The following is a 26,819-nucleotide window of genomic DNA, read 5'->3' on the forward strand; positions in this document are numbered from 1 at the left end:
GGGGGATAGGCAAAATATTTTTTTCTATCAAAAGAAGGTATTCTGCTCAATTTCCGCGGGATGGCGTCAAAGGAAAAAACAAAGAGCAGCAAGCAAAAGACCACGGGTCACGGCACCATTTGTTAGATTTCGTCCCAGTTTTTTTTTTTTTTTTTAAATATCTTTAATGCTTGCTATGCTAATAGTAATTACCAGGAGGCTGCCTTCTCTTTTTAACTTTTTAATTCATGCCAGAAAGTTTGATACACAGCTGTGACGCCTTAACTACAATTGCAGAAGAAGGTCTAACACCCACTAGCAAGGTCCGGTCCCTACTCTTATACTACTCTTGGCCGTCGTCTTGGCCAACTCCTATGTATGTGCAAAAAGTGTCGTAGAGGAGGGAAAGCCAGTGAAGACAGCAAGAGAAATGTCACAGCAAGATAATCTCTTTCACTGAATCGATTAGCTGATGGGATCCCAAGAAATTATGAATAGCAGCTATAGAGCAGGCGTGCCCAAAATCCAGCCCGCAGGCCAAATCCGGCCCCCGGCCAGATTTCATACGGCCCACAGCTTCAGTCTTATAATGTATTATTGATGGCCCGCCTGCACTGTCAAACTGAATTTAAAAAAAATAATAATGAAACTTGAAACTGTAATTCCTCCTATTTCCAAAAGGTGACAGCACCACCCCTCTCCGCTCATTTATGCCATGGCGACTGCAAAGAAAACAAGGAAAGTTGACGTTGAGTGTCGTTTTCAAGAGAAATGGGAATTACAATACTTCTTCACTGAAAATCAAGGCAATTGTGTTTGTCTAATATCTAAGGAGACGGTTACCTTGTTTGAGGATTTCAACCTCAAGAGACACTACCAGACTAAACATGCTAACACATACGACAAGCTAACAGGGAGTGACCGCGCTGATAAAGTGAAGCAGCTCCAAGCTGAACTGGCATCACAGCAGTGATTGTTCATGCGGGGCTGTGAATCAAAAGTAAATCAAAAGTAAATATTACTTAGTATCACAAATTACAAAGTGGCCATGTTAATACTGTTGATTTTATGAATCTGTAGACGTGACACAAACTATTACTTTCTGAAATATATTGTAAATGACAAAAGCAACATTCACTTGTTTTAAGTTTTAATAATGACAGACACCCCTCCGTGAGTCGTCACCTTATCGTGGTGGAGGGGTTTGTGTGCCCCTATGATCCTAGGAGCCATGTTGTCGGGGGCTTCATGCCCCTGGTAGGGTCACCCATGGCAAACGGGTCCTAGGTGAGGGGTCAGACAAAGCACGGCTCACCCAAGCCCCTTATGATGAAAAACACAAATGGACTTTGTTTTCCCTCGCCTGGACGCGGGTCACCGGGGCCTCCCACTGGAGCCAGGCCTGGAGGCGGGGCTCGAAGGCGAGCGTCTGGTGGCCGAGCCTTCGCCCATGGGGCCCGGCCGGGCATAGCCCGAAATGGAAACGTGGGTCCCCCTTCCCATGGGCTCACCACCTGTGGGAGGGGCCGAAGGGGTCGGGTGCAATGTGAGCTGGGCGGCAGCCAAAGGCAGGGACCTTGGCGGTCTGATCCCCGGCTGCAGAAGCTGGCTCTTGGGACATGGAATGTCACCTCTCTGGCTGGAAAGGAGCCCGAGCTGGTGTGCGAGGCAGAAAGATTCCGACTAGATATAGTCGGACTAGCCTCCACACACAGTTTGGGTTCCGGTACAAGCCCTCTCGAGAGGCGCTGGACTCTCTTCCACTCTGGAGTTGCCCACGGTGAGAGGCGTCGAGCAGGTGTGGGTATACTTATTGCCCCCCGGCTGGGCGCCTGCACATTGGGCTTCACCCCGGTGAACGAGAGGGTAGCCTCCCTCCGCCTTCGGGTGGGGGGACGGGTCCTGACTGTTGTTTGTGTCTATGCACCAAACGGCAGCTCAGAGTACCCACCCTTCTTGGGGTCCCTGGAGGAAGTGCTGAGAGCGCTCCTTCTGGGGACTCCATCATTCTACTGGGTGACTTCAATGCTCACGTGGGCAATGACAGTGAGACCTGGAAGGGCGTGATTGGGAGGAACGGCCCCCCCGATCTGAACCCGAGCGGTGTTCTATTGTTGGACTTCTGTGCTCGACACGGATTTTCAATAATGAACACCATGTTCAAACATAAGGGTGTCCATGTGTGCACTTGGCACCAGGACACCCTAGGCCGCAGTTCGATGATTGACTTTGTAGTCGTGTCATCGGATTTGCGGCAGCATGTTTTGGACACTCGGGTGAAGAGAGGGGCGGAGCTGTCAACTGATCACCACCTGGTGGTGGGTTGGCTCCGATGGTGGGGGAAGATGCCGGTCCGACCTGGCAGACCCAAACGCTCTGTGAGGGTCTGCTGGGAACGTCTGGCAGAATCTCCTGTCAGGAAGAGCTTCAACTCCCACCTCCGGCTTTTCCCACGTCCCGGGGGAGGCGGGGGACATTGAGTCTGAGTGGACCATGTTCCGCGCCTCCATTGTTGAGGCAGCCGACCGGAGCTGTGGCCGTAAGGTCGTTGGTGCCTGTCGTGGCGGCAATCCCCGAACCCACTGGTGGACACCGGCGGTAAGGGATGCCGTCAAGCTGAAGAAGGAGTCCTATCGGGCCGTTTTGGCCTGCGGGACTCCGGAGGCAGCTGACAGGTACCAAATGGCCAAGCGGAACGCGGCTTCGGCGGTTGCTGAGGCAAAAACCCGGGCGTGGGAGGAGTTTGGTGAGGCCATGGAGAATTACTTTCGGACGGCTTCGAGGAAATTCTGGTCTACCATCCGGCGTCTCAGGAGGGGGAAGCAGTGCAACGTCAACACTGTTTACAGTAGGGATGGCGTGCTGCTGACCTCGAATCGGGACGTCGTGAGTCGGTGGGGAGAATACTTCGAAGACCTCCTCAATTCCACCTACACGCCTTCCATTGAGGAAGCAGGGCCTGGAGACTCTGAGGCGGATTCTCCAATCTCTGGGGTCGAAGTCACTGAGGTAGTTAAAAAAACTCCTCGGTAGCAAGGCCCCGGGGGTGGATGAGATCCGCCCGGAGTTCTTAAAGGCTCTGGATGTTGTGGGGCTGTCATGGCTGATAAGCCTCTACAACGTTGTGTGGACATCGGGGACAGTGCCTCTGGATTGGCAGACTGGAGTGGTGGTTCCCCTCTTTAAGAAGGGGGACCGGAGGGTGTGTTCCAATTACAGGGGAATCACACTCCTCGGTCTCCCTGGTAAGGTCTATTCAGGGGTGCTGGAGAGGAGGGTCCGTCGGGAGGTCGAACCTCGGATTCAGGAGGAGCAGTGTGGCTTTTGTCCTGGCCGCTGAACAGTGGACCAGCTCTACACCCTCGGCAGGATCCTCGAGGGTGCATGGGAGTTCGCCCAACCAGTCCACATGTGTTTTGTGGACTTGGAGAAGGCGTTCGACCGTGTCCCTCGGGAGGTTCTGTGGAGGGTGCTTCGGGAGTACGGGGTGCCGAGCCAACTGATAAGGGCGGTTCGGTCCCTGTATCACCGATGCCAGAGTCTGGTCCGCATTTCCGGCAGTAAGTCGGATTCGTTCCCAGTGAGGGTTGGACTCCGCCAAGGCTGCCCTTTGTCACCGATTCTGTTCATAATTTTTATGGACAGAATTTCTAGGCGCAGCCGAGGCGTTGAGGGGGTCCGGTTTGGGGACCTCAGCGTCGCGTCTCTGCTTTTTGCAGATGACGTGGTGCTGTTGGCTTCTTCAGGCCGTGATCTCCAGCTCTCGCTGGAACGGTTCGCAGCCGAGTGTGAAGCAGTCGGGATGAGGGTCAGCACCTCCAAATCCGAGTTCATGGTCCTCGATCGGAAAAGGGTGGAATGCCCTCTCCGGATCGGGGATGAGATCCTGCCCCAAGTGGAGGAGTTCAAGTATCTTGGAGTCTTGTTCACGAGTGAGGGGAGGATGGAGCATGAGATCGACAGGCGGATCGGTGCAGCGTCGGCAGTAATGCGGACCCTGTACCGGTCCGTTGTGGTGAAGAGAGAGCTGAGCCAAAAGGCAAAGCTCTCAATTTACCGGTCGATTTACGCTCCTACCCTCACCTATGGTCACGAGCTAAGGGTCGTGACCGAAGGAACGAGATCTCGGATACAAGCGGCCGAAATGAGTTTTCTCCGCAGGATGTCCGGGCTCTCCCTTAGAGATAGGGTGAGACTCGGAGTAGAGTCGCTACTCCTCCACATTGAGAGGAGCCAGATGAGGTGGCTCGGGCATCTTATCAGGATGCCTCCTGGACGCCTCCCTGGGGAGGTGTTCCGGGCATGTCCCACCGGTAGGAGACCCCGGGGACGACCCAGGACGCGCTGGAGAGACTTTGTCTCTCAGCTGTCCTGGGAACGCCTTGGGATCCCCCGGGATGAGCTGGATGAAGTGGCTGGGGAGAGGGAAGTCTGGGAGTCCCTCCTAAAGCTGCTGCCCCCGCGACCCGACCCCGGATAAGCGGAAGAAGATGGATGGATGGATAATAACAGACAACTTTGCATTACTTATAACTCCTGTTTAAAATGTTTATGAGCCAAAAATAATTTCAAACTCATGTACATTTAAGATATTTCATACAGTTTGTTAAAAGTTATCTGACTCTTCAGATACGAATAGCGGAATTTGTGTTTTTAGAGTTGTTCACATCCGCCTGAGTGGCTTATATTTGGTTATTTTGTCATTTAAAAAATAAAGACAAGTGGGACAATGACATTTTTTTTATAACAGTGTATGTTTGTATGAAATGTTTGTAGTTAAAAAATGTCCGAAAAAACTATTGGCCCCCGGGCCCTTTCACTTTATCAAATCTGGCCCTCCTTGCAAAAGGTTTGGACACCCCTGCTATAGAGCGTCTTTGAGCAGGGTCGAGTGTAAGCACAAGATCAGCCAGGGACCCAGGTGGTTGGTTAGGAAAATCGGGGTATGTAGCCTAAACAAAGTACCTAATCTCCAAAAAAACAAAACAAAGGAAACGTGCCTTAGGTAACTTGAACTGTCCGACAAATTATTTAAAGTCAGCAAAGTAGTAATCCACATATAGGTAATTGGTGCCAGGATCCTATCCCGCCAACTGGCAAAAGTAGAGTCAGAGTTGGGTGGTATAAAAAGGTGATTTTTGACAATCGAGGAAAATGTCAATGGTTCTTTTAAGCCATAGTCGGCTTTGCGGAATTTAGTCAAATGTTTTAAGGCACTTAGGACAACACCGTTCTGAGAGACATTGTGTACCTTAAGAGGCAATGGTGCGGTTAGAAGAGAATGCAGTGAGAAATTTGAGAACCTCAATTCAATTTTGCCCACAATGGACATTCCCAAGTCCCCAAGTTTTGTCTGGAGCATCCATTTCTACTTTTTGTTTGTTTTCTTTTTCTTTCTTTCTTTCTTTCTTTCTTTCTTTCTTTCTTTCTTTCTTTCTTTCTTTCTTTCTTTCTTTCTTTCTTTCTTTCTTTCTTTCTTTCTCTTAAAAAACTTTATTATATAATATATTTTTGATGTCTGAATGTTAGAGTATATTACATTGACCCATGAATGTTGTTAAGAGATGAAACACAACAGGGGAGGTAAATTACCATTATCACTATAATTGGGCACTGCTTACTCCAAACAATAATATACCAATGTCAGTGCATCGCCAGCACATCATAGTAACAGCCAGTCATAAAACATTTATAACATCTCACATCACTGAGGTTCTACTTTTCCATGCATTAGAAGCTTGTTATGATAAGATATGATGTGTCAAACACTGTTTTCCCTTTTCCCCATTCCTGTGGGAATTGGAATTTCTATTAATTAAATCAACACTCATATTTTCTTGTCTTTCAGTTTCAGGCATCTTTGGTGGTGAATTTTGTTTCCACAGTGGTGTCAGTTATTGCTGTGATCACGTATTCTGTGGATATGGACAAACACCCAGGGGCATCATGTGTCAAGAACTTGGATGGCAGCTGTAACATTAACTTCTACACCACAGTATGTACCACTTCCTGTATATGCTTTACATAGGCAGTTTTACAGTGTGGCAAGGGGTAGCAGCTGATTCAAATGATCAGGATTGTTATCCAGCTTCTGCAGACCTTGCTAATTATCTGACCATTTGAATCAGGTGTGTTGCAACAGAGTGACATAGAAAACATGCAGGACACCGGCCCTCGAGGACCAGAATTGCCCACCCCTGTTTTACGTAAACAAGGCTTTGTTGCCCAAGGATTTATAATGGAGAATAGTGAAAACCGGTCAACATTCAAGCCCAAGGGAATTCACATCCCACTTTGATGAAAACGACAATTAAATACGTACATGTTCAAGTTGGGCAGGCTGAATATTACAGACCCCAAACAAGCATCAGCAGTGCTTTTTACAATGATAGCGACAGCAGATAAGTAGAACTCCAAAGTTAAGTCCTTGCGAACATACTGGGACTTTCAAGGTTACAGGTTTCAGTCACAGGCCATGGCTTTATCTTTGAGACAAGCAATGTAGCACTTGCTGGAAGGCCCACCACAGGCTCCTGGGGAATCCAGTTTTGTTGCCGTGAGTGGGCGAGAAAGAGATGTAGATGAGGTGGTGGGTTCCATGGTTGGATGGAATATTCAACATTTCTGTTGAGTGGGCACGTCGGATTGAGAAGTAGGCAGAGAGCAAACTGCCTGCTTTAATGCCAGTGCGAAGCCTGCCAGCAAGGGACCCACCAACGGCGGGTCATAGCCGCCTATTGGTCAGTGTGGTGTTGGTTGAGCAAGCCTGTAGTTGGTGGAGGAGGCTGCTTGCAGTGCTTATTTTTCAGTTATCCAGCCAGGAAGTTGCTCCGTAGCCGTACATGGGCAAATGACAAAGACATATGACGATCCGTGTGCGGTAGGCCTACATCTTGGCCACGCACAGTTCAGGGTTAGTCTGCTCAGGGACTCGCTCCACAGGCAAACCGAATAAAGAAATTCCATTCCCACTGAGCACTGGAAGTAGTAATAAATAAAGGATCCATAAAAAACAGATGTGTTAACTGTTATTTTAGTTTTCTTCATCCCAGTGCTTTCTAATTTTATTCATCTGATTCTCATTCTTTTATGTGAATAAAAAATAACTTGATACCTCAGAAGAATGAAATATGTTCCGTTGTATTTATCTTTGTATTAATCGATACTTTCATCGTCTTCGTAGTTTAAGTGTGCATGACGTATACAGTAGTTTTTGGTTCCATTTTAAAACACACTAAACATTTACAGATGAAAATGTTGAGGCCACAATATGGCCTTCACTTTAAGTTGCACTCTCATTTATAATTTTTTCAAGATGTCAGGAAGGCTAATAAAAGCTGTTAAGTTTTTTCTAAACTGAATGTACAGTACTATCATCTTAATTATCTATTTTTTGTGCACATTGTAAAATAATAATAGTTATTGAAGAGCAGCTTCTGTAATATGTTGTATTACATTTTACATTATTCTCTTCCTCTTTAGGTTGTGAGGCTTTGGTTGTTGCGCATGTCCCCAAGGAGGGTTAAATAAAAGGCTCCTAGTAAAGAGTGGCAAGTATGTGAATTGAAGGAAGAGCACCATTTACTGACCCTGTTCATTGTAGTAGTAATTTGTTTTGTGTTAATGCGTTGTGGAAGTCATAGGCGAGAGTTGTGATCACGAAGGCTACATGGACAGAGTGCTCAACATAAGATATCTCATTCACATGGCATGCATAAAATGTTCAAGGGAATGCAGAGCCTGAAACGTGAATTAGAAACGTGCGTGTGTGCGTGCGTGCGTGCGTGCGCGCGTGTGCGTGAGTGTGAGCGAATGACACCTTTGGACAAAAGCGGTATTGTTTTGCATGAAGACGACCACATTTCCCAGGAGTGCCAGCGCACAGTGTCGTGAAATCCTGAGCTCTTGCTCACCTCCAGTTGGACTGAAGTGAATTACTTTTTTGTTTCCATCAGTGGCTGTGTGAAAGATGCATGCAATAGCACTGAGGTGATGAACATTCAGTAATCCCTCGTTTATCGCCGATAATTGGTTCCAAAAACCACCCGCGATAAGTGAAATCCGCGAAGTAGGGTCACCCACTCATCTGTACATTTTTTGTGTGTCAATAAATGTATATAAAACCCTTTAAGTGCATATTTTATTACTAGAACGTTAAATAATTGTTTCAAACATGTAAATAATATATTAAAGTCAAAGTTAAAGTCCCAATGATCATCGTCACACACACCTCTGGGTGTGGTGAAATTTGTCCTCTGCATTTAACCCATCCCCATGTGATTTTGATCCATCCCCTGGGGGAGAGGGGAGCAGTGAGCAGCAGCGGTGCCGCGCTCGGGAATCATTTGGTGATCTAACCCCCCAATTCCAACCCTTAATGCTGAGTGCCAAGCAGGGAGGCAATGGGTCCCATTTTTATAGTCTTTGGTATGACCCGGCTGGGGTTTGAACCCACAACCTTCCAGTCTCAGGGTGGACACTCTACTACTAGGCCACTGAGCTATTATATATATATATAACTCCTGGTGGATAGAACAGTCACCCAAGACTGCAGAACTAGACGTACCAACCTGAGCACTGCCTGGATTGATTACAAGAAAGCATATGACTCAATGCCACATACTTGGATCACTGAATGCTTGAGGCTGTACAACATCAATGGGACTCTGAGAACCTTCATCGCCAACTCGATGAAACAGTGGAAAACCACACTTGAAGCCAATGGCAAGCCACTTGCACACGTGACCATCAAATGTGGTATATACCAAGGAGACGCTCTGTCCCCAATGCTGTTCTGTATAGGACTGAACCCCCTCAGCCAAATAATCAACAAGACGGGCTATGGATACCAACTCAGGAATGGGGCCACCATCAGCCACCTCCTCTACATGGATGACATAAAGCTGTACGCTAAGAACGAGCGGGACATTGACTCCCTGATCCACACTACCAGGATCTACAGCTCTGACATCGGAATGTCATTCGGACTTGAGAAATGTGGCCGCATGGTGACTAAAAGAGGAAAGGTAATCCACACAGAGGGGGCCTCACTCCCAGAAGGAACAATAGCAGACATTGAGGACAGCTACAAATACCTTGGAATTCCACAGGCAAATGGCAACCTTGACGAGGAAACAAGGAAAGCAGCCACAGCCAAATACCTCCATCGAGTAAGGCAAGTCCTAAGAAGTCAGCTCAATGGCAAGAACAAGTCCCTAGCCATTAACAGCTACGCCCTACCAGTAATCAGGTACCCTGCAGGAATCATACGGTGGCCAAAGGAAGATATACAGACCACAGATATCAAGACACGGAAGCTCCTAACCATGCATGGAGGGTTCCATCCCAAGTCCAGCACCCTGAGACTGTACACTAGCCGTAAAGAAGGAGGCCGAGGACTAGCGAGCGTGAGAGCCACGATCCAAGATGAAACATCCAAGATCCATAAGTACATCAGGGATAAGGCCCCAACGGATGACGTGCTCAGTGAATGTCTCAGACAATGGGCATCAAAGGAAGATGAGGTGCTGGAGGGACCATCATGGGAGGACAAGCCCCTACATGGGATGTACCACCGAAACATAGCTGAAGTAGCTGATATCCAGAAATCCTACCAATGGCTAGAAAGAGCTGGTCTGAAGGACAGCACAGAGGCACTGATCCTGGCTGCACAAGAACAGGCCTTGAGCACCAGAGCAATAGAGGCCCAAATCTACCACACCAGACAAGACCCCAGGTGTAGATTGTGCAAAGAAGGTCCTGAGACAATCCAGCACATAACTGCAGGGTGTAAGATGCTGGCAGGTAAAGCATACATGGAGCGCCATAACCAAGTAGCTGGAATAGTGTACAGGAACATCTGTGCAGAGTATGGACTGGAAGTCCCAAGATCCAAGTGGGAAACACCTCCAAAGGTGGTAGAGAATGACCAAGCCAAGATCCTCTGGGACTTCCAGATCCAGACAGACAGAATGGTAATGGCGAACCAACCGGACATTGTGGTGGTGGACAAAGAGCAGAGGAAAGCCGTTGTGGTTGACATAGCCATCCCAAATGATGGTAACATTAGGAAAAAGGAACATGAGAAACTTGAGAAATATCAAGGGCTCAGAGAAGAGCTGGAGAAGACCTGGAGAGTTAAGACTTCAGTGGTACCTGTGGTCATTGGAGCACTAGGGGCAGTAACCCCCAAACTGGAGGAGTGGCTGAAACAGATCCCAGGAAAAACATCTGACATCTCAGTCCAGAAAAGTGCAGTACTAGGAACAGCAAAGATACTGCGTAGAACCCTCAAGCTCCCAGGCCTCTGGTAGAGGACCCGAGCTTGAAGGGAAAAAGAGACCACCCACGGGGGGTGAGGAAAAGTTTTTTTTTTTTTTTTTTTTATATATATATATATATATATATATATATATATATATATATATATATATATATATATAATAGTATAAATAACATACAGAAAAAATTGTATAAATATTGAAAATATAAATATTATACGTGTGTGCATGTAACATGTTAACAAGAAGTACTGGGCAGGCGAGTTAGCAGAAAGATGCTAATACGTGGTCGTGCTAACATGCGAAAACGGACCTCTAAAGCAGTGCTCCTCAATTATTTTCTGTGATGCCCCCCCTAGGGAGAAGAAAACATTTCACGCCCCCCCATGTTATTAACATTAAAGAAAACAAAAAAGAAATAAAAAAGAAAGATCAACTTACAATAGAGAATAACTTTATTAATAACATTGTTTTTTTAGTCTGTAACAGAACAGATTCAAAGTGCATCACTTTACCTGAAATTAAAACATAAATTATAATTATTCAAACTATAAACGTTCTTGCCCAACTGCCATTTTATGCTGAGAAAATTACAATAAAATAATAATAAACATACAAAATATTAAATTAAATAACAGCAATAAATAATATTCAATTCAAAGTAATCAGCAACATTAACTCAGGAGCACAATATATAAAACATTTTAAACTACAAAACAAAAATCAATAAAACCATTTGTGCTGTTTTTTAATCAAAATGAGGCAGCATTCCACGGCTGCAGGTAGTATCAGCTCTTCTGCAATGGTGTTTTTTTTGTTTTTGTTTTTTTGCACTGAGTGATATGGTACGCTGCTTTATATGATGCTTACAGTGCTCGCTGATTGACTGAAGTAGCATTCACAAAGTGAGATTGTTGGCAATATTCAGCCCGTTTTCGCTGAAAAACCTCAAGCATCATATCAGCGTGATTGGGGTGCAATGACTTCATAAGTGCCGCTTTAATTTATTTGGCTTCATACTGTCCGCTGCCAACATTGTAAGGCACAGTAAACACACCAGTCTTTCCTCGTTTCCCATCGCAGTCACACTGAAGTGGAGCGCTACGTATGCTTCGTCATATTTCCTTGTCTTAGCTTTCGTGTGACTCTCAATTCTCTTATCTCCGTCTCTCCCCGCCGTTCTTTTCAACCCTGTAATATTTTTCCATGGTGTCCCACTGCAATTTTTATCGCCTGCTCTGTGCTGTGTGTGCGTATGTTCCGTGGGCTCTACACTGTAGAGCAAATACTCCTTGCGCACACTCTTCCAGTGATACTGCCACCTACTGCAGTGGATGTCTAATTACCCTTTAATCTAGTACAGCCAAAAGAAAAGCATGTTCCCTGGTGTCACACGCGCCCCCCTTGGTACCGCACCGCCCCACAATTTGAGACGCACTGCTCTAAAGGAATGTAAACCAACATTTGGAGCAATACTACATTGTCCTAAAGGTTAGACATATGTGATCGTTCATTTCTCTTGCTAGGAGACCCACTTACATCGTCAATGACTGCTGTACCACTGTAACATGTACGTATGTATACGAACTTGAAACAGGAAGTGGTATCGCCTGAAAACGGCCTTCAAAATAAAGCACCCTACCTCAAATCAAAGCACGACTAAATAACATAACATGGAGAATTCTTAACACATACTGTAAATGTGTTTTTTGAACAGCTTTTATTATTGTAACATTTTTATAACAAGGTACAAGTGTACATACTGTAAATATGATTTTAGAACTCTTTTATTATTATAACAATTTTTATATAAAAAGGTACAAGTGTACTCACTGCAATTGTGTGGGCACTCCCTGCCTTCTGCTGGCGTGTGGGCAACTTTTGTGCCATAATTCCCCAAATTAAAAGTTTTATTTTGAACTTGAATTTTTTTTTCTAATTTGGAAAAAATATTTACGATGTAGTGAATCCGCAATAAACGAACCGCCATGTAGCGAGGGGTTACTGTAATTGTGTTTAAAAATAATGTATATTGATGTTAGAAATAAAAGTTTATTTTTGTTTTGTACGGTATTCCATTGTACATCGTCCCACTCCTCACCCCTGACTCATCAGCCACTGACGGGCTGAGGAGTTTAGAGGCTCTCAACTCAGACAAATCAGTGATGTCGCGGTAGCCCACTGTGCGTGGCTTTAGAGCCTGGCTCCCAGTCTTCTGTCCCTACCTCCTGCAGCGAGGAAGGGGATTGCTCGAAGCAGGCTGTTTTGCGTCTCTACATTTGGACGTGCCTTTGCTGGCACTGTCGGCGCCCAACAGTGCCTTCATCCGTCACAGGCTTCTGCCTTTCCAGTCTTGGCATTTGCGGACTATTTGAGGGAGCTCCATGCTTGCTGGAGGGATACCAGGCTACTCTCCTGGCTTTCGGCTGACAGCTGTGAATTGTGCATGGTGCTGCCGCCGACGGCCTCGATCGCATGCCTGCTGTGGAACCTACTGTTGCTTCTTTGATTGTGTCCCCGGAGGAGACCCTTAGGCCATCTGTTCAGTCATCCGACACTGAGGTGTCGGGTGACCGATGACCTTCTCATGAGGTCCTACAATGCTGGTGCACGTGCGGGTCGTTTTGGCAACTCCTTGGCTAATGCTCGCAGTCCCTGCTTCTCTATGAGAGGGCGATGCAGATGATGCCTTCTCTTTTAGTGACGCGGCCCTGCAGGCCTTTGCACTTATGACCACAGAGCATGGGCGAATGTTGTCCTACCTGGTCCGCTTCGTCTACAGAGGCCGTTATTGGCAATTCCGTGTGCCCCCTTACGGGCTCTCCCGCGCTCCAAGGGTGTTCACTCGTTTTGTGAATGCTGCGCTCGCGCCCCTTGAGTCTGCAGGCATGACGGTGTTGCCGTACCTGGACGACTGGTCACGCGCTACTGCTGGTGGCCCCCTTCTGGCCGGCACGGACATGCACAGCCGTGGCGTCTCCCCGTTAGGGTGGACCTTTTGTCTCAACGGGGCGGTCGGGTTTGGTATCCGAACCCACACCGTCTACGCTTGTGCATTTGGCCGCTGAAGGGCCCGACCCGCTGCTAAAGCACTGTACGTTGCCTGTCAAGCGGATCATCCTTAATGCCAGGGCGCCGTCCACTTGTTGGCTGTACACCAACCGGTGAGTGTTGTTTGCGGTATGGTGTGAGACCTGCGGGGCTGACTTTGTGTCTTGTTCGCTTCCCATTGTGTTCAATTCCCCTGCTCTACCTTTCATGCAAGAACCACATGTGAGACAGTTTGCCCATTTTATGCTTGCAAGCGGAGAAAGCCATCATCACCCTATGTGGTGCAGAGGTGCTTGAAAGCAGTCTAACTTTAGCCTCTTGCATGGGACTATTTATTGAGAGAAAGCAGGGTGGGGGTGATAGTGACCAGATTTTGGGCGTCACCTCTGCAAACTGGTTAATCAGTGCCAAGGATTTTAGCTTTTTGTTTTACAAGGTTGTGGAAAACAGATACTAGTGAAGCATTTTAAGATACTATTGGATTTGATCCACAATTTGGGAAGCGTGCTATCAGCGCCTCACGGCAAAAGCCATAGCTAATCACCTGTTATCCAATTCACTCACTGCGTGCTCGTTTTATTTCTTTAGTTTTAGGAAAAGACTAAGACATCGACACAAAATTTAGACTTACATAGGTTGGTCGAGTTCAATCACAATTCTTGTTATGAAACCTCTGTTTTCAAGAAAAAATACAATACACCGCTGGGCCTTTCGTGTGACAACGCTCTAGAGCAGAAAGTCCCCATTTCAAAAAAGCAATGTCCAAGGTTCTTTGGTCAGCTTATATTCAGTTGCATATGCCGGTGTGGGCCGAGTTTGATAGGGTGATGAGTCCAGGGGGGTGGGGCAAGTTCGCAGGAGAGTTTGATTCCACAGGAGTGGGTGCTGGTTCGGTCAGAGCTGGTTTCGTGGGTTTGAGTTCTGATTATGGGCGATTTGATGTGTGTGAGGGCTGTTGTTTTCCTTCCATTCTTTCAGCCTTGGCGATCACTTTTGGCCAGGTTCTTCACTGTTTTCCTCCTGCTGCTCTCCCTCTGGCACCTCTGCTGGTTTTATCTCCAAGTGTCCTTCCTGTAAACATTTCAGAATCAGAGTCAGCTTTATTGGCCAGGTTTGTGCATGCCAAACAAGGAATTTGACTCCCGTTGATCTCAGCTTCTGTACAACATTTAAGTGACTGAAAACATTCAGGTGACTAACAACATTTACATGGCAAGAACAGGATATTATTGCCCAGTGATGTCTCTGAGACCCTCTGAATGGTGTGAGTTCATCAGAGCGACAGCCTGGGGAAAGAAGTGTCTGTGTCTGCTGGTTTTGGCGTACAGCGCTCTGTAACGCCGTCTGGAGGGGAGTAGTTCGAACAGACTGTGATCTGGGTGAGAAGGGTCTGTAGAGATGTTACATGCACGTTTCCTAGTCCTGGACAGGTACAAGTCTTAGATAGATGGGAGGTTGGTCCCGATTATCTTTTGCCGCATTCTTGCACAAACATCCACTTCTCCCACTGCCGCACACCGTCCATTCATCATCCTTCCACTTTTGTCATTTTGTACGGAATTATGTGAAATTGTGGGTGTGACATCATCAATTCGTTAATGTTTCCTGATTATGCAAAATTCTTACTCACCACTTACCATGCATTTGTTTGTTTGATCTTTTGACACTCCATGTACTTGCTTACTTTATCACAGTGTTAGTTTAATCATGCTTCCAACCATATCTTTTCATTGTTAGGCAAAAAATGTCCTTCTGTCCAGAACATTCAGTAGTAATCCAAGGCTGGCGTCTAGCATTAGGCAAAATACCATGTCACATCAAGCATGAATCAAAACAAAAGATATAATCAAGTACTGAATATTCTTAGACGCCTTTGGACGTGTCCGTGATTTAGAAAAACATCAAGCATGGATTAAACAGTTCCTGAAGGGTCATTAAGCTATTCAGGCAATATACCAAAAAACATTTGTTGTTTCAAAGTGCACAGAAATACATATCAGATCATAAAGTTATAAAAAACCTTTGTCATTACCACATATAAAAAATGTCTAGATATGTCTCCTTTATTGATTTGGTGTGTAGGTTTTCGACCACAATCCGTTCCAGAAGGCGGTTCAAGAAGGGAATCGGTCGAATTCCGAATCTATTTTTCCCATTACAAATAATGGAAAAAATTTTAATCCGTTCCAAGACTAAAAAAAAACGCCTTTTTTAAGCATTTTTTCATTTGCGCATTTTTGTTCGATTGCGCAACTGCAGCGCACCGCCGAACGCGCAACCGTAGCGTGTCGCCGACCGCGCAACTGCACCGCGCTGGTCGCATTATTGTGACAGCCGTTGCTGAAATTTTCAAAATATTTTTAAAGTCCTGATGTACATTCCAAAATTTAAGTGGACCTTTGTGCGCAGGGAGCTTAATTTCGTCCGATCGCGCAACTGCAGCGACCGCCGAACGCGCAACCGTAGTGCGTCGCTGACCGCGCAACTGCACCGCACTGGTCGCATTATTGTGACAGAGCCGTTGCTGAAATTTAGAACATATTTTTGAAGTCCTAATGGACTTTCCAAAATTTAAATGGACCTCAGTGCGCAGGGAGCTTAATTTGGTCCGATCGCGCAACCGCAGTGCGCCGGGCGCACACTGTCGCATATCTTTAAGAGCGTCTTTGTGTTTCAGGGTGGCTTTACTGCTCCCACTTGCTTTCTTTGGAGGCATGATTAGGGGTTAATACAATCCTCAAAGTAACGAAAATACAATAACGGAGTCAGTCAGAATCCGGGCCGCGCGGTCGGGTTTTCTCGGGTCCTCCCGGCTCATCTCACAACAAAAAACTCATAAACTTTATTTTATTTTTCAACTTACACAGGTTGGTTGAGTTCAATGAAAATTCTTGTTAACAAAGCTCTGTTATCAGGAAAAGTACGTATGTATATACAATGTAAACAAGGTTGCAAAGTGACAAATGCACAGTTATGGTGACCAAGCATAAATATATTGCAATTACAAGGATGTAGACCAAAGAGATCAGGCTTATTGCATGTTCGTATCGAGACTTGGAAAGAACCTGTTTTTAAGTCTGGTTGTCCTTGTCCTGATATTCCTGTAACGCCTCTCCGAGGGCAACAGGTCAAACAGGACAGCGCCAGGATGGGAGCTGTCTCCTGAGATTGCTTTGGCTCTGCTGAGACAGCGGGAGGTGTAAATAATAATAATAATTCATTAAATTTGTATAGTGCTTTTCAAAGACCCAAAGACGGTTAAATGTCCGTCAGGGAGGGGAGAGGGCAGCCGACGATCTTCTGTGTTCCCTTTACGACTCTCTGCAGTCTCTTCCTGTCAGCACCGGTGGAGCTGCCAAACCATACTGTGATGCAGTATGTCAGCAAACTCTCAATGGATGAGCGGTAGAAGGTCAGCAGCAGGTTGGAGTTGAGGTTGTGGTTCCTCAGAACACTCAGGAAGTGTAGCCGTTGCTGAGCCTTCATGGTGATGGAGGTGATGTTCTCTTACCTGGAGGTGTCGACTGAGATGAGGACGCCGAGATACTTGAAGGTGTGGACCCTTGCCATTGATGTGTAGGGGGGCTATGTCAATGTTATGCTTCCTCCAAGTGTACTCCCTGTAAACATTTTACCTCCATTCTTGCACTACCGACCTTCTGCATACATCCACTCCACTCTCTGTCGCACATCATCCATTCATCATCCTGCCAATTTGTCATTTTGTACGGAACTACGTGAACTTTTGGCTGCGACATAAACTGTTAGCCGGGACGTGAACTTGTGATCATGCTGCATTTAGCAATTTCATGACTACTCAATTCGTTAATGTTTCCTAACTATACTTTGTCTATTTTTCATGCAAAGGTTTAACTCACCACATACCATGGATTTGTTTATTCTTTTCACATTCCATGCACTTTCTCTCTTCACATTCTCAGTTAATCATGCTTCCTACCACATATTTTCATTGTTAGGCAAAACAATTCCCTCTGTCCAGAACATTTTCAAATAATCCAAGGCTGGCGTTAGGCAACATACGTCACATCAAGCATAAGGCAAAACATAAGATATAATCAAGCATTCAGCATTCTTAGATGCCCTTGACAGTGTCCGTGATTCACAAAACCATCAGGCATGTATTTAACAGTTTAAAAGGTCATTAAGCTATTCAGGCAATAATCCCAAAAACATTTGTTATTTCAAAGTGCACAAAAATACATATAAGATCATGAAGTTATTATGAAGACATTTCTCTTTACCATTTAGTTGATCACAAATCAAAAAATGTCTAGTTGTGTCTTCTTTTAAACAGAAAAATGTTCTTCTTTATTGATTTATTGTGTAGTCATGCTTAAAGTGTGTCTTTTATTGATTCAATTGGTGACTATATTTGTATGCTTATGTACTTTAATCAATGGGGTGTGATCATCTCTCTTTTTGTAGCTAGGCGGGAGTTTTTGGAACCCATTTTCTTCAGTTATCATACTGTCAGAAACGAACACCTTTTAATTTACCATGTGTATTGCGGGTGGTTCTGGAACGCATCTCTCGCAATAAACAATCGACCACTTGTCAACTTGTGGCATAGAGCAGGGTGACCAAATGCAGCTCGGACCGGGGTTTATTGAAGGGAAAAGGGTTGTGGAGGAGAGGATGAGGGGAACAAACAGGCAGGAGAACATGGCAGAACTAACAGGGAGGCAAACAGGCAGGAACTGATTACAAATAGGACAGGCGGGGAGGGGCAAATGCACAGACGCGGGACAAAGACGTGAACGGAAACCATCACAACAAACACTGACACATGAGGCTCGGAGGAGGAAACGTGGATAAGCTCCACTGCATGTGGCGATCGGCACCGCCGAGGAGTGGATACGTGATAGCATTGTATCAGATTTTATAAAGAAATGCACTTGTCTTGTAACTACAACATTAATGTAAACTAAGTAAGTGTAAGAAAGATTATTATAATAACTTACAAAAGCCAAAACAATTTTAAAGGCATATGGAATGTTCTAAATGGCATTGTGAGAAATGGATCCAAAACTATCTAAAGTACTTCACTGAAAATGACAAGACCATAAATAATATGAAGGATGTAGTGAATGGTTATAACAAATTCTTTGTTAATGTGGGACCAGATTTAGCAGCAAAAATAAGGGTTCCTGAGAACTCGCATGGTAGGGACTTTGAAGATATGAGGAACAGAAACCCAAATAAAAAAATTCTATGTGCACTCAAGGAGGAAGAAATTTAGGAAATAGCAAAGACATTTAAAAACAAATCCTGTACAGACTGGAATGATCGGCATGACAGTAAAAACAGTCATGTAAGGGTTAGGGTCAATATTAGGTCCAACACGATTCTTATTGTACATCAATGACATCTATAAAGTTTCACAAATTCTGAGATTCGTTCGATTTGCAGATAATACCAATATTTTTTGCTGAATTTGCAGCAGACTTTGGAGACAATCACAGCTGAAATAAACAAACTGAAATGATAGTTCGACAAAAATAAATGATCATTAAATCCAAGCAAAACAAAGATTATGTTATTTGGATGACACAAAACAGAATGCAATGTAAAATTGTTAATTAATACCAGTAAAATAGAAAGGGTACAGGAAGTTAAATTTCTTGGTGCGATTTTAGATAAAGTCTGATGGAAACCTCATGTAGACTACACACGACCAAAACTAGCGAAGTGTTTGGGAATTCTGTATAAAACAAACACTCTAGATTCTAAGTCATTAAATACCCTTTATTATTCATTATTCTGCCATATCTGACGTATTGTGTTGAAGTTTGGGGAAACACCTATAAAACCAAACTACAGCCGATATGCACAATACAGAAAAGAGAACTAAGGACAATACACAAAACAGGATACAGAGATCACACAAACCCACTATTCATAAAATCGCATTTGCTAACATTTATGGACCTGGTCAAATTCAGAAAAAAAGTAGGGGAGGGGAGTTCGTGGCTATAGCAACGCTGTTGAGCTAATGAATGTGGTGTGGTGCAAGCCAACAGTGACTCCGGCAGTTAGGTTTCAGTTTCTGTCCTGTTCGTCGTCAGCCGGTTGGATTCTCCACTGTTGGCTGACACTTCCTCGGCTGTGGTTAGGGAGATATCTCGAAGCGTGCTGAGTGTTGTTTTCCTGTGAAACAATGCAACTAGACTTTCTTTTGCTAAGTTTCTTTTCTTGTCAAACTAACACAACATACCATAATAATATTGAGTAAATGTGGGATAACCTTTGTGCAACTACTTCAACAGATATTAAGTAAATGTGGGATAACGTACGTATGTGCAACTACTTAAACAAATATTGAGTAAATATGGGCTAATTTACAGTAATTCCTCACTACATCGGTTCATTTATCGCGGCTTCAGTACATCGCGGATTCCCCCCCCTAAAAAAAATAAAAAAATATTTCTAAATTAAGGAATTATGGCACGAAAGTTGCCCGCACGCCAGCAGAAGGCAGGGAGTGCCCACACAATTGCAGTACGTACACTTGTACCATATTATAAAAAAGTTGTTATAATAAGAGTTCTAAAAACATATTTACAATATTGCACCTTGTTATAAAAAAATATTACACTAATAAAAATGTTATAAAACCATATCTACAGTATGTACACTTGTATCTTGTTATAAAAAAAGTTGTTATAATAATAAAAGAGTACTAAAAACATATTTACAGTATGTATACTTAAGCAACAGCTACATATGTTACACACACGCACACACACACACGGGTATCATATTTATATTTATACATTATTTTCTGTATGTCACTTATACTATATAGTATTTACATGTTTGAAACTATTAGTTAATGTTCTAATGATAACATGCACTTATATGGTTTAATATACATTTATTGATACACAAAAAAATGTATGCACGTTAAGAATGAGAGGGTGACACTACTTCGCGGATTTCCACCTATCGCGGGTGGTCTTGGAACCAATTATCCGCGATAAACGAGGGATTACTGTATATGCAACTACTTCAACAGATTTGAACATTAAATATGTTGTCTTTGTATTCAATTGAATATGGGTTGAGAAGGATTTTCAAATCGTTGTATTTTGTTTTTATTTACATTTTACACAATTTCCCAACTTCAACCGAATCCAGTTTGTATATTTAAGTGACCACCTTCCCATTAAAGGGTTAAATAAGCCGGGGGTGAAGAGACTCGTCCGAGTTGCTAACCACCTTCATTAAATTAATTCTGAAAGATTCGATCTAATCTCTTTATGACGCCAATCCCGTTGAAGTCAAACAACGCTCGCATGCCGAGTTACTAAAATTGAGGCGTGCCGTCAGAATGACCGCACCCTACTGGTGGCTTCCTTCTGTGATTTGAGGCTTTTGTTAAATCTCGGATATATTTAGATGTCTTTAAGGCCTCAGGGATTTTTATTTACACTAGCGCGCATTCGCCCCAGCTGAGTTTAAGATAACTATTTCGAACCTGATCTGACAATACATACCTGATGTTAAGGATTAAAGCCGTCTTCACTTTAAAAAGAATCGAACGGATTTAAAGAATGACTATGATAGGGAAATAAATAAAATTTAAAGTTCTAATTACTGCATATAAAACCATCTTCAACATAGTTAATACGAAGTAATCGATAACCGAATTAAGGATTAAGAAGAAATTTAATGAAAAAGCAAGAAAAAGTCGAAAAAACAACAATAATTCCACTCACCCATCTCAGAACAAAAGAGGAGACAAAAGGTCTAAAATCCTATTTGGTTGAACAAGTCGAGTGATCGGCTCGCCTTTGTTCAAAAATCCGAATTCTGTTTAAAAAGAGGAAAGGTCTGCCGATGAGGAGATTAGCCAACGCCATTACATTGGCGTCTTCCCCGTTCTGCCCGACGCGGCTGTCTCCTCTGCCTTCCGCGAAGCTTAAAATTTGACAAAGTCCAATTCAAAGCTTAAAATTTGACAAAGTCCAATTCGAAGACTCTGGAAATTCATCTTAGTAGATATTGGTCCAATCTAAAAAAGAATGAAAAATCCATCTTTGTCTAAACGGCGTTCTTTCCTCCGGGCAGCGTCACGGCCATCGCCCTGACCAGGAAGAGCAGCCTCGCTCTGTGTCAGGACGACATATTTATAGGCTTCCCTTGCATGTGACTTCCCCTATAGGTCTCCCTGCATGTGACGGGGATTTCCCTGTAGACCTCTATAGGTCCCCATAGGGCCTACACCTATATTTTTCACTAAAAATAGACTGCAGCTGCATCCTCGACTGGTGACCTCAGGCTCATGTGTGGGATCGCAGTCTTCCACCACTTAATATCACTATTAACCCTTGATGTCTCCTCTCAACTCAATACATTCATGTATAGATGGAACAATAATGTTAAATGCAGGTTGGATAAAACATTGCAACATTAATAACACATTAATCTTGTCTAGTAATGATCAACTTAACACAAAATCATACTTAGCCATAATAATGGGTTCTTCTAACGTTAACATATATATTGATATTGCTCAAACTGTTACAGATTAAAATGCTGGCATAGCAAAATCATATTCCAAAGTTGTGTGTTGCTACTTGTTTGAACAGGTTGTGTCCTCCCAATTGCTAACAATTTAATTTATTAGATTTGTTAGTTTCCATCAGGTCAGCCCGATGTCAAGCTTTAACACCATCTCCTGGTGAAATTTTGGAACTACTACATGTTTTAGAACACCCAATGTGCCTGGGCCAAATTCGATACCCAATTATACACCATCTTGTACCACCATGCCACTTGAAACCCCCTCGTCGAATTTTCGGACAGGCAACAGAACTGCAGTTCTACACCACAGTCGGGAGCCACATTGGCATCTCGTCCTCAGAGTCAAAAAATGTCCACAACTTCCCCGGTAGAGGAATCAGGGAGCAGTCCATCACGCGGACTGAAACGGCCCTCTCACGGAAGTCACTCCAGAGTCCGAAGCAAGCACTCCACGCGGTCCTGAATGAACACGCCGCCGTGATGGACGCTGATGTCGTCGTCGCTGCTGTTGCCATCGTCGCCGACGTCGTCGCATCGTCGCCGACGTCGTCGCCAACATCAAGATTCAAGATTCAAGAGTTTTTTATTCGCCATGTTTGAGCGTGCCAAACAAGGAATTTGACTTCGGTAAATCACAGCCTCTGTTCAACATTTAGGTGACTAACAACAACACTCAGGACATGTGAAGAACGAAAGATATTCTCAAACACCCCCTGATCTTAAACTCCCAAGAGGGCAAGGAAAAACTCAAAACTCCAGCTAGGGGAAATGAGAAACCTTGAGAAGAGACCACAGATGGGAGGGTCCCTCTTCTAGGATGACCAGGCTGCAATGGATACAGAGAGGACACAGTACAAACAGTGTAGACAAAAAAGGTGTGGCAAGCGGGATGTTATTGCACAGTAATGACTCTGAGACTCTAAGAGTGGTGTGAGTTCATCAGAGCGACAGCCTGGGGGAAGAAGCTGTCTCTGTGTCTGCTGGTTTTAGTGTACAGAGCTCTATAACGGCGTCCGGAGGGGAGTAGTTCAAACAGGCTGCAACCTGGGTGCGAAGGGTCTGTTGAGATGTTACTTGCACGTTTCCTGGTCCTGGACAGGTACAAGTCTTGGATAGATGGGAGGTTGATTCCAATTATCTTTTCTGCAGTCCTTATTGTCCGTTGCAGTCTGTGCTTGTCTTGTTTGGAGGCCGATCCAAACCAGACAGTGATGGAGGTGCAGAGGACAGACTGGATGATGGCAGTGTAGAAGGTCTTCAGCAGCTCCCGTGGCAGGTTGAACTTCTTGAGCTGTCTCAGGAAGTACAGCCTCTGCTGGGCCTTCTTCCGGACAGAGTCTATGTGGCCGGTCCATTTCAGGTCCCGAGAGATTGTGGTTCCCAGGAACTTGAAGGTGTCTGATGAGAGAATAGTATTACTGCGGATAGTGAGGGGTGAAAGTGGTGAAGGGCCTCGCCTGAAGTCCACTGTCATCTCCACGGTCTTGAGCGGGTTCAGGTCCAGGTGGTTTTGGCTGCACCAGTGGACCAGCCGCTCCACCTCCTGTCTGTACGCAGTCTCATCACCGTTCTGGATCAGTCCGATGAGAGTGGTGTCGTCTGCATACTTCAGGAGCTTCACGGAAGAGTCACTTGCGGAGAAATCGTTGGTGTAGAGGGAGAAGAGCAGTGGGGAGAGGACGCATCCCTGAGGGGCTCCAGTGTTGGTGGTCAGGGTGTCAGATGTGATGCTCCCCAGCCTCACACGATGTCTCCTGTTGGTCAGGAAGCTGGTGATCCACTGACAGGTGGAGGCAGGCACCGCAAGCTGGATGAGCTTCTGTTGGAGGATGTCAGGAGCGATGGTGTTGAACGCCGAGCTGAAGTCCACAAACAGGATCCTGGCGTACTTTCCCGGGGTGTCCAGGTGTTGCAGGATGTAGTGCAGTCCCATGTTGACCGCATCATCCACCGACCTGTTTGCCCGGTAGGCAAACTGGAGGGGGTCCAGCAGGGGGCCCGTGACATCCTTCAGGTGGTTCAGTACTAACCTCTCGAAAGATTTCATGACCACAGATGTCAGTGTAACAGGTCTATAGTCATTCATACCTGTGATGGCGGGCTTCTTGGCCACTGGAACGATGGTGGAGCTCTTGAAGCACGAGGGCACCTCACACAGCTCCAGGGAACGGTTGAAGATCCGTGCAAAGGTGGGCGCCAGCTGCTCAGCGCAGACTTTCAAGCAGGAAGGTGACACGCCGTCTGGGCCCGGTGCCTTCCTGATCTTTTGTCTCCGGACCATCTGGCGCACTTCCTCCTCGCGAATCTGGAGTGCGGGCGCGGCCTCTGCAAGAGAGAGAGTCGGTGACCACGGTGATGGAGGTGTGGACAGAGCAGTTGTGGGGGGAGGTGAGTATGTGGATTGTGTGGATTGTGCTGCAGGAGGTCCCGTTGTGTGGGAGGACCGATCAAACCTGCAGTAGAACCTGTTTAGCTGGTCAGCGAGCCTTGGGCTCTCCACAGGACGGGGGGTTCGTTTCTTGAAGCCCGTGATGCTCTGCAGGCCTTTCCACACTGTTGAGGGATCAGGATTGGCAGAGAGGTGTCTCTCCAGGCTCTCCCCGTAACACCTCCTGGCTTTCCTGACCTCTCGGTTCAGTGTGTTTCTGGTCTGCTTGAACAGGTCCCGGTCGCCGCTCCTGTAGGCCTCCTCCTTGACTTTGCGCAGCCTCCTAAGGTTCGGTGTAAACCAAGGTTTGTCGTTGTTGTACGTGCAGAAGGTCTTAGTCTGCACACACAGATCCTCACAAAAACTGATGTATGATGTGACAGTGTCAGTGAGTTCATGCAAGTCTGAATTTGCAGCTTCAAAAACACTCCAATCGGTGCAGTCAAAGCAGGCTTGGAGGTCCTGCCTTGACTCCACTGTCCACTTCCTGACAGTCCTCACCACAGGCTTAGAAGTTTTTAGTTTCTGTCTGTAGGCAGGGATCAGATGAACTAGACAGTGGTCCGAGAGTCCTAAAGCTGCACGAGCCACAGAGTGGTATGCATCCTTAATTACGGTGTAGCAGTGGTCCAGTGTCTGTGCCCCTCTGGTGGGACACGTTATGTGCTGTCTGTATCTGGGGAGTTCGTGTGCGAGGTTCGCCCTGTTAAGATCACCCAGAACAATGATTAGTGAATTTGGTAGAAGTTTCTCCATGTCTGTCACCTGGTCAGCCAGCATCTGCGTGGCTTCACTCGCACGTGCGTGTGGTGGGATGTAAACAGCCGCCATGACGACCGAGGAGAACTCCCGTGGTGAATAGAACGGCCGGCAGTTTATGAAAAGTGTTTCTAGGAGAGGGCTGCAAAACTCTTTCAACACCATGACATCGGTACACCAACGTTCATTAATGTAGAAACAGAGACCACCTCCCTTTGATTTTCCGGAGAGCTCCGCGCTGCGATCTGCACGTGTTAGCCGAAACCCAGCTAACTCCATGGCGTGGTGGGGGGTTCGTTCGCTAAGCCACGTCTCAACAAAACACAGCGCGGCGGATCTGCTGAAGTCCGTGTTCCTTGAAGTGAGGAGCAGCAGTTCGTCCATCTTGTTCGCCAGGGAGCGGACATTCGCCAGATGAATTGACGGTAGGGCAGAACGGAACCCTCTCTGCCTCAGATTTACGAGGGCTCCCGCTCGTTTTCCGCGTCGCCGCCGTCGCGCTAGCTTGTATAGCACCGCCGCTCCGGCTAAAATCTCCGACAAACAGTCTGAGTCAGAGAGAACAGGAGAGAAAATACCAGAAGAAGACTGACCGATGTTTAACAGTGCTTCTCTAGTAAAAGTGATCCGGGATGGACAGCAGAAGACACGGAAAACACACAAAATAAGACAAAGAAACAGAGAGCGACTCACCGTGGCAGCCATCCGCGGCGCCATCAGATGACATCGTCGCCGACGTTGTCGTCACCTTCAGCGACGGCTTGAAGAAGAAGCCGTCACCATACCAATGTCCCAGGCAAAGTCCTCTGCGCCGAGGGGAGGGTCGCACAGCTACGATGAGCCAGACCAACAGTCACACCGCCAGTCGGACATGAAGCATCGTGATCCGTCCAGGTGGCGCCAAGCCATGTGAACCAGAGGCCAGATGGTGCAACAGGGTATCACCCTGTCTCAAAACGAGGACAACCCATGGTCTTGGTGGGCCATGATACGTCTCGAGTTGCGTTGCTGAAGTCATCAAGTCAGAGCAGCCACCCCATCTAAGGCGCTCCAACTCTGCCTGCTCTCCTCGCTTGACATCAGGGGCAAGCCATGTAAGGCCGGCGGGGATGTGGGAAAGGCACTGCTCCCCACAACTGCCCTTCCAACCGCCTAGGCGAATTTTGACAGATTCAATCTACTAAGAATGCACCTGGGAGCATTCAAAACATGTACTTGTCGGAAACACATAGACACACAAGTTTAGAACACAGAACGATCAGTCCCTCCACAGACTTTGTCAGCTGGTGTGAGCTCAACCAGCTTCAGCTGAACACCAGCAAGACGAAGGAGTTGACTGTGAGCTTCGGGAGGACAGCACTCATCTTCACTCCGGTGAACATCCAGGGATCGAACATTGAGGTAGTGGAGAACTACAAATTCTTGGGTGTTCGCCTTAACAACAGACTGGACTGGACTGATCACACCCATGCCCTGTACAAAAAGGGCCAGAGTCGCCTCCACCTGCTGAGGAGACTGAGGTGCTTCGGTGTGTGCAGGGCTCTCCTCTAGACTTTCTATGACTCTGTGGTGGCCTCAGCCATCCTCTACGCTGTGGTTTGCTGGGGTGGGGCCAGTACTGACCGAGACAGGGGGAGACTGAATATGATGGTCAGAAGAGCGAGCTCTGTCCTGGGCTGTCCCCTGGACTCCATTGAGGTTGTAGGTGAGAGGAGGACGTTGATTAAGCTTAAATCCATCATGGACAGCACCTCTTGTTAGAGATTTGCTCACTC

General features: G+C 45.9%; 1 protein-coding gene across 11 annotated transcripts in view; it reads left to right on the forward strand.

Moving 5' to 3' along the window:
* The window catches only part of tmem176 (transmembrane protein 176), a 276,282-nt gene that overhangs the window by 68,142 nt on the left and 181,321 nt on the right, over positions 1-26,819 (forward strand). For all 11 annotated transcript variants that reach the window (XR_011086845.1, XR_011086846.1, XM_068650701.1 and 8 more), the window contains one exon: positions 5,828-5,974. Coding sequence is in view for 9 of the 11 variants with exons in the window: in XM_068650701.1 (XP_068506802.1) it covers positions 5,828-5,974 (147 nt within the window). In the remaining 2 variants the exon portion in view is untranslated. The remainder of the gene's footprint in view (positions 1-5,827; positions 5,975-26,819) is intronic.

The sequence above is a fragment of the Syngnathus scovelli genome, chromosome 5 (genome assembly GCF_024217435.2).
Source record: "Syngnathus scovelli strain Florida chromosome 5, RoL_Ssco_1.2, whole genome shotgun sequence".
NCBI classification, from domain to species: Eukaryota; Metazoa; Chordata; class Actinopteri; order Syngnathiformes; family Syngnathidae; genus Syngnathus; species Syngnathus scovelli.